Source organism: Lynx canadensis, chromosome B2 (genome assembly GCF_007474595.2).
Source record: "Lynx canadensis isolate LIC74 chromosome B2, mLynCan4.pri.v2, whole genome shotgun sequence".
NCBI classification, from domain to species: domain Eukaryota; kingdom Metazoa; phylum Chordata; class Mammalia; order Carnivora; family Felidae; genus Lynx; species Lynx canadensis.
In genome coordinates this window covers 40,336,474-40,348,783 of record NC_044307.1, presented here as the reverse complement: position 1 = coordinate 40,348,783, position 12,310 = coordinate 40,336,474, and the positions used below count along the sequence as shown (strand labels likewise).

Here is a 12,310-nt window from a genome sequence, read left to right as displayed (position 1 = left end):
AAAAGTGAACATTTAATGGAAAATTAAAAGATCTTCAAACTTAATTTTTAAAAATAGTTTTATACCAAATATTTATAAGAATTATTAAGCAGATTTAAGGATTTTGTAAAATAAGTGCTTAACTTAGCTGAGCACCCACATATCAAATTAATAAAATGGTTTAAAGGGAGTTGGACCAGAAACCACTAGAGTCCTCGCTGAGCTGCAAACTCTCGAAGGTGCCCCTGCAGTCACAGACACCTCAGGTACCCAGAGGCAGCAGCACTAGACGCTGTTGAGAAGTTAGTATTTATGGAGATTTTTATTAAAGAGTTCCCTGCTGCATAAGCCGATGGCTATTGTGAGGGAAGTGTCCCTTTGCCTTTAATTTATTTGCATATTGGAAGTAGATGGATTTCTTAGTTGCATCTTACTTTAAATCGAAACATTCTAAAGAGAAGAAAATAAGAACCAGGTAGAAGTTGACTAGATGCTGCCAAATCAAACCCAAGATCTCCTAACTGAACCTTACGGGCCTGCTTCTCCCAGGCAAGTAGTTAGAGTCCCGTTCCAGGAACCCTTTGTAGTTGGCTGGTGTGTTTACTTCCTGCTGTAGCCAGCCAAGATGAATGCACCCTGGCCCTCAAAAAGGATCTTTACCTCAATCTAGCTTGACCCTCATCCTTGTGGTTGCCTCGGAGATGAGCATCCATGCTAGTGTTAAAAAAAAAAAAAAAAAAAAAAAAAAAATTTAGGAATGCCCTCAACAGCCAGGAACTGAAGCTCTTATTAAATGGCAGGCAGAGCTCTTGCCAACTTTGATCCAGTCCCCTCTCGGGCTGAGGGGGGCAGTGCCACACTGTAAAGAATTTCCAGATGTCTCTTAAAATGTCATGAATAAAATTAGAAACTGTAGAAGTGTTAATGTGTCCTATGGACTCAATAGCAGAGTTTATTTTTGGTTTTAATGGCAAGGCTTCTAGCGTCAATGATTGTACAAGTTCCCTTCTCTGGCTGTGCTTCCAGTTCCATCCCAGTGCAAGAACTAGTGAAGTGGGTTGGCCTGGCAGTGGGGCATGGCCCTAACCAGGCCCCAGAAGCCTGAGAGAGGTCGACAGTAGGACAGAATGAAAACTTGGTTGGGTGTGGGGGGTGGGATGTGGGTGGGCAGGCAGGGAGGGGGAAATGGAGTTTGTTCTACTTATTGATAAAGCTTTGTGAACTAATTTTATACAATTCATAACATTTGGTGCCTTGTACCCAGTTATGGTTTGCATGGGATTGAAAAGATTAAGTAAGGGAAAGGATGCCTCCGTATCATTTTAAGTGGCAAATGGGTCTGTACAGTGTAAAGGACAGTTGGTATCAGACTTTGTAAAAGCATTTCATTTCATGTGTGTAAAAGATAATTATTACCAGCAAATTCTGAAATTTTACTGTAATGTCCAAAATCTTTGGATTTGTCACTATCAAATGGCTGCTTTCCAAGGCAGACTATGTCCTCTATTCTTTTTCACCACTCCTTTTATGTTCCAAACATTAACTCGGGCCTTTTCGGGTAGGCTGGGAGTGCTACCTCTTCCTAAACATATACTATATACCCTTGCCGGGTTATACCTTATAAGTGGAAGGGTTGCTTTCCAGCTGGTTGGGAGAGCACAAATGTTCAGAAAGGGCCTTTTTTTCTAATGCTGGGCAACTTAGGGTAGAAGTCAAACAAAAATGATTCCTCCTGAGGTATTACTTTCATTAGTTCTGAAGTTCTTTTGCACAAAATTTCAGGAAGCAGTGTAGAACACAACCTCCTATATGTGAACCTTGAGACTGTAAGGCAAGCCAGTGCACTGTGTAATATGCAAAAGAGAAGGCTCAAAGAACCTGTCCCAGCCACCCCCGCCCCAGCCCCTTTCCTGGCAGGTGCTGACTAGAATGGTGCTGAGTGGCTGTGGAAGGGGAGAAGACCCAGTCTGCTCACCTGCAGGGCTGTTTATAGCCTGTTCCTTTTACTCTGACCTTAAGGTTTCCAATGAGCTCATGAGACTTCACCAAAGGGTGTTTAGAAAGCTCACCACTTGAAGCACATTTGATAACTGGTTCCCTCAGCCTAATTACTGGCCTAATTAGGTGAGGAGGTTGTACCTTTGGAGCAAAATCTCCCATGGCAACTTAGTTGTTTTTTTTTTTTTTTTTTACCGGGTAAGTATGCACCTCCCTGGTGGTGGTTCCTTTTTTTCAAGTCAGCACTAAAGCTAAAAAGCGCCTTCTAAATATGACTGTGAGTTTAGTTTTGTATCTTCCACCTTTAACCATTCTCTTGGTCTAGGGCTTTGACTTGAACCAAGTGTTACTTTATTCTTTCAACCCACACATTGCTCTAAATACACCATAGCCACTAGGGCATTAAGGCAAATGGTCATTTTTGTGGACTCTTTCCTTACTTCTGCTGGCATGTTTCCATTTAAAATCTAAATAGGTAGTAGAAGAGATTTTCATAGTACTGTTAACCAGCCAGGGCTGAATATCACGTCACCGATGTAAAATGGACTTCCCTTGGGGAGGGTGTTGTGTTGGAATGGTAAAAGCCAGCATTTTCATTTACAAAATTAATGACTGTTCATCAAAATTTTGGGAAATTGTAGACTTGAGAGCTTTACTTGCTAAATTCTTAACACTTGAGGAATGAAGCCAGTTTAAATGAAACTTTACCATGCCAGTATTATGGCTTTATAAACTGACTAACAGTAAATGAAGCTATAACATTAAATTTTGAGTGAAATGTGAATTATGCTTTTGGAAGCTGCCACGTCATCATTGCTGGATTTTTCTTTTCAACTTTAAAAAACCTTTTAAAATAGACTTTTCAGTTGTGAGTAGGATCGGGTTGCCGACTTCAAGGATCTGTTTCCTATCAATGAAGGACAGGAGGTGCTGGTATTTGTCTTAGTGGTCTGATACAGATATGAATGGGCTTAGAATCTATGCTATGGCTTAAAAGTTTCCTTCCTGGTCACCATTTGGGAGGTGATGGCTTCAAACCTAAGCCTTGCTCTCATGTATATGACCCTTCCTCATCTTAACACCCAGTAAGTTACAAAACTATCAAATCATCTGTGGTCCCAGTATAGATAGATTCTTAGAGAGTGAGGGCTTCGTGGTAAGCTAGCCACAGGCCTGAATTCACAGCTCAAACTCTTCCCTAACAGGTGGGACCTACCCGATCAATACAAGAGAATGGTGCTTTTTAAAATACATATACAATCTAATTCTCAATCAGATTTCTTAATGAGATTTATGCCGGTAGGGTCAAGAAGGACTGTTTTGTCCTACTGACCTTTTGTGAACAGATTGCTCGACATCTGTCAACTCTAACAATTAGGCCACGGTGGTGCATTCATACTGACCTCCCTTTCCAATTCATGTCCTTTAATCCCATACTAGTTCCACAGGAGACTTGGCATGGAAAAGCAGGATTTTTTTTTTTTTTCAACGTTTATTTATTTTTGGGACAGAGAGAGACAGAGCATGAACGGGGGAGGGGCAGAGAGAGAGGGAGACACAGAATCGGAAACAGGCTCCAGGCTCTGAGCCATCAGCCCAGAGCCCGACGCGGGGCTCGAACTCACGGACCGCGAGATCGTGACCTGGCTGAAGTCGGACGCTTAACCAACTGCGCCACCCAGGCGCCCCAAGAAAAGCAGGATTTTTAAAAATGCCTACTAGATGGGGTGCCTGGCTGGCTCAGTTGGAAGATCATGTGACTTCTGATCTTGGGATTGTGAATTTGAGCCCCATGTTGGGTGTACAGACTACTTAAATAAACTTTAAAAATAAAACAAAATAATAAGGATAAAAATACCTAGAATAAATCAAGTAGAAAAAAATGGCCATGGGGAACTTGTCTCTATTTCCACATCTTTCTGAGCCTACATGAGTCTTTTCCATGCCAGTTCCTTTCATATTCCATTTCCAAAGAACTCCAAACTCCTGGACAGTGGCACTACCATGACTTTTAGGGTCAGAAAACATTTCCTTGGGAAGAAAGCAGCTTCCTCAAGCAGTTTCTTTAGTGCCCACTGCCCAGGCTTGCTTACACCTTGCCTCCACCTGCACATCACTGCCCTCTTTCTACCAACAAATCCCACTCTATGACAGCAACAATGCCCCCTTGGTGCCTGGAAAACCCACCTGGTGCACTAAAATGCTATGCAACACCAAATGGCTTCTTCCTCTAGTTCTGCTCAAAAATGGAAATTCCTCAAAAATAAGTTTCCTCTTATGTTCACATCAAGTACAATGGCTACAGTTTCCTTTTTTTTTTTTTTTTCCAATATGAAGCAAACCACCTCTGTTACAATCCATGTTTGAGGCTTGTTCCTGTCTCTTTTGAGTGTGAAATATAAATCATGTTTTTATGATTTTTGTAAATCTTGACTTTTTACACCTTGTTTTTGTAAGCCGAAGTTTCTTATTAAAAGAATAAAATGATTTGTCTTTGCGTGCAGTCTTTATTCCAAATATTTGTTAAAATACCATTAGGTTATTCCTCAGGACAAGAGCAAAAATCACCCCCTGCAGAAACTTTGGACCTATGTACAGAACTTTATAGAACAGAGGACAACACTTTGGCTGAAGCCTGACTGCTGACCAGAGAATGGAGTTCTGAGTGGGCTCAACGAAGAAAAGGCAATCGGGAAGGGAAGGTGCCCGTCTGAATGAAACTTCAACTTCCATCAGGGAAAGTCTTGTGATGGTCAAAGATTGGAGGCTGTTTTTGGAAGGTTCGAGTACAGCACAGGGGGTTCCATGTGTCTGCAATCAGACGACAGGACAACGGGTGGCATTAGAAATGTAAAAGCCTGAAGGGAAATTAGGAAGAGACTCAAAATTTCTTGCAATGTCTGTAAACATATTTAACTAGGAGTAGCCAAGGGCCTTATGTCAAGTCTCTCTCCTTAATTTTATAAACAGAAGATAAAAATTATTGCTTCTCTCTGCCTTTAGGGCTCCTAGACACGCAGAACAGTAGTTAAGTGCTTACCTATTTGGCTATACCCCTGGCTGAGGGGCCATTAGATCAATGTCACTCAAATTCCTGGCCAGCCAAACGCCTGCAGCAAAAAGTCCCAAATTGAGGATCAAGTTCCTGGAAAAAGAATATTTGATTAACCTTGTGCTGAGTCACTTGTCTTTAATGAAACATACCACGAGTAAAGGTTTACCATAACCACCCTGGAAAAACCTCCCGGGGGCACAAAGACTGTTCTAGAACTGCAGGAAGGTAGATCTTTACGAAGGCAGGTTGCCCACGACCCACGTGGTTACTTGCTTGGCAGTCGTTCCTGTGTCTAACGGGATCAAATGCAAAACCCAATTAAACACTCGCCCAGGGCTGAAAAGCCCGTGCGCTGGCGCCTCTTCTTCCCGGGTCCCCCTGGTCAGGGTGGACCCAGACAGCCCAGTAACTGAAAAGATCGCTTTTGCCGCACGGGAACTCTCCCAGTCAAGGACCTCTCCAAAGCACAGCCAGAGTCACTGCGAGGCCAAAACGCTGGCAAATGTAAAGGCGCCAGGTTGGGCGAAGATGGGAAGTATGGGAGGTGTGTATAGGGGAGCGGAGGGCCAGAAAGGGACAAGTTCCCGGGCTTCGGTTACCTCCGGAAATCGTTCCTGTCGGTGGCGAAGCGGTAGACGCCCCGAAGCCAATCTCCCACGTTGTCCGGAATTTCGGGAGCTTCATTCGCCGCGCCCGGGGCGCTCACGCCGACCCCACTGGAAGCCATAGTAGTACCCTCGGGATCCACAAGACCTCGCCCGACGCACGGTGTCGGCGCCGGAGGATACGCAACTTCCGGTCTCGCACTTCCGCCGGCTACGGACCGGCAGGGGGCGCAGCTGCTCCAGAGAGGTCGGGCGTCCGGGTGGGAGAACTCCCGGGCTGCGCGTCCCCGAGCTCCTCAAGGGGAGGAGCGCGGCCTGGCACTACAGTCGCCTGGACGCGTCCCGCCTCTGGCTCCCTCTTGGCCTTCAGCTGGCCAACCTGTCACTGCCACACGTGGTCTCTGAATGATCACTTCATTGGCTCAGGAAGATGATGAGGATGGGGCTGTCCCAGCCTGCGGGGGTGGGGATAGGGGTTAGCTCAGCAGGGGATGCGTAGCTTTGGGGGGTGGGGTTCCCCAAGAAAGTTTCCATCAGAAGTCATAGAATACGCAGGCTTAAGAGGGAGCACTCCAAGTTTGTGGTCTCGCCGCCTCTCCCAGGCGTGCCCTTGACTGCGTTCAGTCTAGGATTTTTATAGGGGGAGGAGAGCCTCGTTCTCCCACCTCACAGATCACACACCCCCTCCCCCGTCTCCGGGCTGCGCCACTAGCAAATGGTGCAGTGCTTCCTGGAGGTGTCGCTGTCCCCAGCTTGGAGGCTTCTGGGGGTCTTCCAGGGCCCGGGAAGACGCTGGCCTAAGAAAAAGCCTTCGGGTTCCGAGTCAGAAGAAGAGGAGCAGGTGGGGCAGGCATCGAGGGGCGTCTCCAGGCGGCCCTGCTCCCGCCCTGTGGGTGCCTCCACCTTGTCCCCCGTTCGACGCTGCTGCCTTGGACTGGATCCAAGCAGCTCCCTCTGGGTTTCCAGACTGGAGCGGGGGGCAGCGGCGAGAAGGGCAGCTCGGGAGACCGTAGCGGCATCCAGCGGGGTGCGGTCCCTTTCTTCAACTCTGTCAACACCCGCCTCCCCTGTTCCGGGCCGGGTCAGAAACGCCCATCTCAGAGTCCCGACTCTCCAGCTCCGGGATCAGAGAAGGGCGGGCCCCAGAAGCCAGTCCCCGTTGGGGCCCGGCCCCCACCGCCCCGCCCCGCCCCGCCCCGCCCCCGAGCCGTGCGCGCCGCCGCCGCGGACACGACTTCTCTACCGGGCTTCCCCGCCCCTCCCCGCCGCCGCCCACCAGAGGGCGACCGCGTCCCCAGTCCGGGAGTGAGTCCCGCGCCGCAGCCCCAACGGTGGCGCGGGGTGGGTTCGGGAGGCCCTTGGAGCGCTCCGGCCAGGGACGCGCGGTGAGAGCTGCGGGCCCCGAGGCTCGGGTCGGGGCGGGGGGGTGCGGTGGGGGGGACGGGGGCGCTGCTGGAGGGACGGACGGGACGGCGTGGGACCGGGGCGAGGGTCCCAGTCCGGGAGAATCCCCTCCTCAGCCCAGCCCAAGCCGCTGCCCCCTTCCCCTTTGATCTGCACTTTCTCCTCCCTTACCGGGGGACGCCCTACCTTCCAGTGTCTGGGCCCGGCTCGAGCCGGAAACCGAATAGCGACTCTCAAAGCAGTTGGGGCAGCAGGGGCCGCCCCCCGGCAGGGCATAAAGTCCCCCGCCCAAGGGCCCGGCGCAGTCCTGACAGCAGAAGTGGTTCTCGTGCCAGCGCCGTCCCTCCGCCTCGGTGCAGCGCCGGGAGAAGATCAGCTGGGAGAGGGAGGGAGAGCAGTTCATTCATTCATTCATTCATCCACTCGCTCATTCATTCACCCAATAACCACGCCTTATACCCAGTTAACGCTAAAGCACGTCGTCTACAGACATCCCATCTGATCTACTCCACCACTCTCGGATGCAGGGAGGGCTGATTGGCCTAGCCAGGATCCCGCTAGCAGGTGGCACAGCCTGAAGAAGTGCGACCCTGGTCGCTTGGACTCCCAACCCAGGGTTGCACTCTGCCTCATATACTGACAGTATGGCAGTTCCTCGCCTGATCAGGCACAGCACTGGGCACCAGGAAAGCTGAGATGAACGTCTGTCCGACACTCCCTGCTCCGGAGAAATTCTTAGTCCACGAAAATCTGGGGGACTCTGCTTGCGGTCGGGGAGGGTACAAGACAAGTTCCCATGCCCAAAGCTCAAGCGAGAACACAGGGAACACAGAAGTCCCAGGCTGGTTCTGAGTTCTCCATTCCTGAGTGCTGGAAGAGGTGTCCCCTTACATCCTGCCACGTTGGACCCTAGGCAACCCTCCCAGTTCTTCCCCAGCGCCAACCCCCCCCCCCCCCCCCCCGCCTTCGGGGGCTGTACCTGGTCACAAGCCGGGCAGCGCGGCCGCAGCAGCTCTGCGTGATGGCGGCCGCAGTAAAGACTCCCGTCGTGGTAGAAGTAGATGAGGTTTATCAGGGCCTGGCCGCAGGCCTGGCAGGCAAAGCAAGCCCGGTGCCAGTAGCGCCGCTCCCCTGACCGGGCTGCGAACACTCCGTACTCCCCTGGCCTCAGCCGCTCCCTGCACTGCCGGGCGCGGATGCTCAGCTGCCCAGAGGCCGCATCATCTCCTAGCTTCCCTCCTGGCGCTTCCATCCCACCCCCCACCGAACTGTTCTCCCCCCCACCCCTGGCAAGCCCACCTGCACTGCAGGTGCCACTGGAGAACCCCTAAACTTGGCTTCTCTTTTTCCTCAAGTTTTCCAAGCTGTCCATCCCCCCTTTTCCCACCCGAGTCCCTAGAGCTAGCCCCTTCTGCAGAAGTGAAAGGGCAAAGGGGTATGGGGGGGGGGCACTACGTACCTTCTCGCAGGTGTGTTCTGGCAGCTCGGGAGGTACCAGGAGGGCCACCCCCTGTCCCAGGGCCTCCCGCCTCCTCTGAGCACAGAAGAGCCGCAGCTCTGCCAGCTCATCCTCCCCAAGGGCCAGGCAGTAGCGCTCCTGCAAAAACAGGCCTCCACTGTGAGTGGGAGAGCCCCCAGCAGGCAAGACTGAAGTTCGATTGGAGAGAGAAGGCTTAGCCGCTGGGTCAGAGGAAGGTTGTAGAACCTCCGGGAGGTGCAGAAGATAACAGCACAGAAGGGCATTGAGAAGGAGAGGGAAAGAGGGAAGAGAGTTGGAAATAAGTCTACATCAGTCTCATTTTCCCCCAGGAATGGCCACCACTCAGGTCCTGACAGCCCACAGCACTGAGCCCTGTCACCACATATTTAGATCCTTGCCCCCCAGTGAGCTGTAGCTCACTATCGTTTTCTGTTGTGTTTTTCCAATGTATTCCACATTTCTCCTGTCTTGCCTCCCCAAGTGAACTGTAAGCCTTTAGTCTGGGTGCACACAGGGCCTTAATAAATACTTAACCATACTTTCTACATTTGTACATTCCATTATCGGTTTCAAAAGTCGTTCATGTCCATTTTCTCATTTGCTCCTCAACTAAGCATTGTAAGCAGAGGGGATGCTATCTCCTCCCCCCGCCCCGTGTGGACTTGGAAACTCGGTCTGGGGCCGGAGCGGGATGGCTTCTTCAATTACTAGCGTAGCTAGGCCCTAGATCCAGTCCTCTGGCTTCTGAACCCACAGTAAATAAAGAGAGGGAGGTGAGAAAGAGGGATGCTGGGGAGAGGGAGACCCACGTCGCTGTCCTGTGGAGGCAGCTGCTGCAGGAGGATCCGAAGCCCAGGCTGGTTGGGGGCCCAGTTGGTGTCCAAGCCAGGAAGCCCCAAGCTCAGAATTTCAGGGTCCTGAGGAGATGCGGCAGGAGAGGGGTGGTTGGGTTTGCCTTCCTCTTCTTTCCTCCTCTCCTCACTGCCACCCCTTCTCCAATCTGGAACAACTTCCAAGCACCCTCTCCTTCAAGATCAAGACAAGGACAGGTGGTCTGCTCCTGCATTTGTGCTCTGATGGAGGCAGGTTGGGGAGGCCCCGCTCCCCCCCCAAATGGTATCCTTTCTTATGCTTTAAGTCACCCCTTTTACTCCTTAGGGCCAAAGCCTAGAGTCTGCCCGGACAGCACAGACCCCCTAGAGGAAGTAATGTGTATTCATGTGAAGAAGTTCACATGTATTCATGTGAAGAATGTGAAGGTGGCGGACCCCTATATCCCAACGCAAGGGGGCTGTAGAGACAAGGATTATTCTTGCAAAGAGAAGAGGGCCACTGGAGGTTGGGCAGAAAGGCTAACATCCTTCCAGGTGGTGGAAAGGGGAGGAGGTCAGTCTGTAGGATGGAGAGCATGTTGGGGCCAGAGGGAAGGGCAGGGCTCCTACTACCTGCTCAGAAGTTTCCTCAGGATCCTCCTTGGGCAAGTGGCCTGGGTCAGTGTCTGAGTCGGCTGGCGGACCTAGCTCCCAAGGGGTGAGGCTCTCCCCTTGGTGGGGCCAGCCAGAGTTCAGCACTGACATTGGTGACAAAGTCTGCCCAGAAAACAAGAACACTTCCCATTAATCAGGCCCTTACAACATGCCAGGCAGTGGTAAGTGCTTTGCAGGCATTGTCTCCTTCAGTTCTCCCAATCACCAAGTGAGGTGGGTGGTCTTCCTGACCCCATTTTGCAGATGGCCAAACTGAGGGTCAGAGAGGATAAATGCCGGAGGTCACACAGCTACTAAGTGGCAGAGCCACATCTTGGAAGCCAGGCCTTCTGGCTCCAGAATTTCTGAAGCTCAAACTCTGGGGTCTCCCAAGACCCAGACATAGGAAAGAGGAGGCCCATCGTGGAAAGAGAGGGCATTCTGCCTTTCTAGAGAGCCCCACCTCCCCAGCCTCAACTCCCACCCTTCCTGACAGTGCACTGAACACCCCAGTGAGCCTGCTTCCTCCGCACTCCAGGCCCTCCTTTTCCAGCTGTAGGCTCAGGGCAGGTAAAAGGACCACTTCACCAGGAACCCCCTCCCAGCCCCTCCAGCCTGTACCAGCTCTCCCTTCCCTGAGCTCCAGAAGTAAGTACATTCCGCACCCTGAGAGATTTAGTACCTAATGTTTCTCTTTGTGCCCTGTGCCCCTCTCAGTTCCTCATCTAGTCTATAAGCCCGAGGACAAAAGAAAATATCGTGCTTGTGGATTCTACCTAGAGCAGCAATTTCCAGTTTCATCGGAGAATTCTAAATACATCTCTTCAGCCCTCCTCTGGGCCAGACCTAGCAGGACCACAGTATCTTGAGGGGTGGGGGTGACTACTGAAGTAGAAAAGGAATGGGCCCTGCCCTCAAGGAGCTCATGGCCCAGTGGGTAAGACAGAGATGAGACCAGGGAGAACGAGGCCAGAGCTCTGGGCAGGTATGTACAATACCCTCCGAAGAAAAATAACCAGAGCAACTTTTCTATGACGTTTACTCTGTGCAAGGGACTATATTAGCATTTTACATAATATTATGCATCCTCATAACAATCCTATCAGGTAGTTTCTGTTACCTCATTTTCCAGTTGAAACAAAGAAACAAACTGAGGTTAACCTACCTAAGGTTACATTAGAAAACTAAGGGATATTCTAGGAAGAGGCTGCTTTGGAGATCTGGGATGGATTCTGACTGCAGCTGGGCACAGGAGGGCCTCACCAAATCTCAGTCCTCTTTATAAGACCCAGCTTTGCGGTTGGGAACAAAATTTGGACTATAACAGTTATATTGCTTCCCAGCCCTGCAAGGCACCCCCCCAGCCCCCTTCAGAAGTCCTGCGCCACCCAGCCCTGCTTCCACACCCATCTGCTTCCTTCCTGTTCTGTCCCTCTGGTCCTGTTTCCTGTGGAAAACAGCCAGTGTGGGCTGTTCATACTCAGGGCTAAGAGTAGCCACTAACTCTAACACCAATGCCCCTGCCCCAGGCAGCAAGAGGCCCTTGGGGGAGGGTGCGAACAGGACAGGGGCCATCTGGGATCTCAGAGTGGATTGGGACCCTGTTTTCCGGGTTATAGTATGAAATTGCCCCCCATAGAAACAACACTCAGAAATCAGCCTTCACCCCTCACCCTCCCATACTCCCACCTCCACTCAGCACTGGACCCCGTCTTACTAACATGCTGGATTCCTTCAAGAATTCTCCTCCCCTCCTTGGATAAGGGCTGAAACCCCTCTCCCGCCCCTGCGCAGGTGCAACCTGGCTCAAGGGCAGAGCCTGAGCGGCCCCTAGGGACTGGGGAGGTAAAAGGATGGGAAGGTTTTCCGCGGACAATGGAGGGAGAAGTGTCCGATCCCGCCAAGAGTCTTCTCGATAGATCCCCAAAGTTTTTTCTTGGACTTCCCCAGGAGTCAGTTGGGGTCCCCAGACTGGCTGTTGGGAGTTTAGGGGAAGGAATGGGACTCTGCTGGGGTCTCACCCTCGCTGCGCGCCGGTGTCCGGGCCGTTCTTGACAGACCCCGTCGTCGGGCCTCCATCTAGTCCCCACCCCGAGGCCTCAGCGCCTGCCCCTGCCCACCCCGGGAGTGCAGCCCTTCCCCCCCCCCCCCCCCCCCCCGTCCCCCGCAGTCCCTGCCCGCCCCTCAGGGACTGGTAGAGCGAGTGGCTCGGGAGGGGCCTGGTGCTGCAGCCAGAAGGAAAGCATTTGGGGGATCTCAGGGTGGAAATTGTGCAGCCTCCACTGCCCCTCTCCCCACTCCCAGGTGTTTAGCGCCGGCACCG

At 51.7% G+C, this 12,310-nt stretch overlaps 2 protein-coding genes across 2 annotated transcripts; both read right to left on the bottom strand.

Moving 5' to 3' along the window:
- Positions 1-4,464: 4,464 nt before the first annotated feature.
- On the bottom strand, positions 4,465-5,849 carry TOMM6 (translocase of outer mitochondrial membrane 6). The gene is made up of 3 exons (XM_030315488.1): positions 5,632-5,849; positions 5,018-5,122; positions 4,465-4,788 (listed from the first exon to the last, which is right to left on the bottom strand). The coding sequence occupies exons 1-2, from the start codon at positions 5,757-5,759 to the stop codon at positions 5,026-5,028; spliced, it is 225 nt and encodes a 74-aa protein (XP_030171348.1). The 5' UTR covers positions 5,760-5,849; the 3' UTR covers positions 4,465-4,788; positions 5,018-5,025.
- A 477-nt stretch (positions 5,850-6,326) lies between these two features.
- On the bottom strand, positions 6,327-12,084 carry PRICKLE4 (prickle planar cell polarity protein 4). The gene is made up of 6 exons (XM_032593162.1): positions 9,967-12,084; positions 9,331-9,438; positions 8,501-8,638; positions 8,021-8,224; positions 7,228-7,417; positions 6,327-6,704 (listed from the first exon to the last, which is right to left on the bottom strand). The coding sequence occupies exons 1-6, from the start codon at positions 10,096-10,098 to the stop codon at positions 6,346-6,348; spliced, it is 1,131 nt and encodes a 376-aa protein (XP_032449053.1). The 5' UTR covers positions 10,099-12,084; the 3' UTR covers positions 6,327-6,345.
- Between the last annotated feature and the right edge of the window lie 226 nt (positions 12,085-12,310).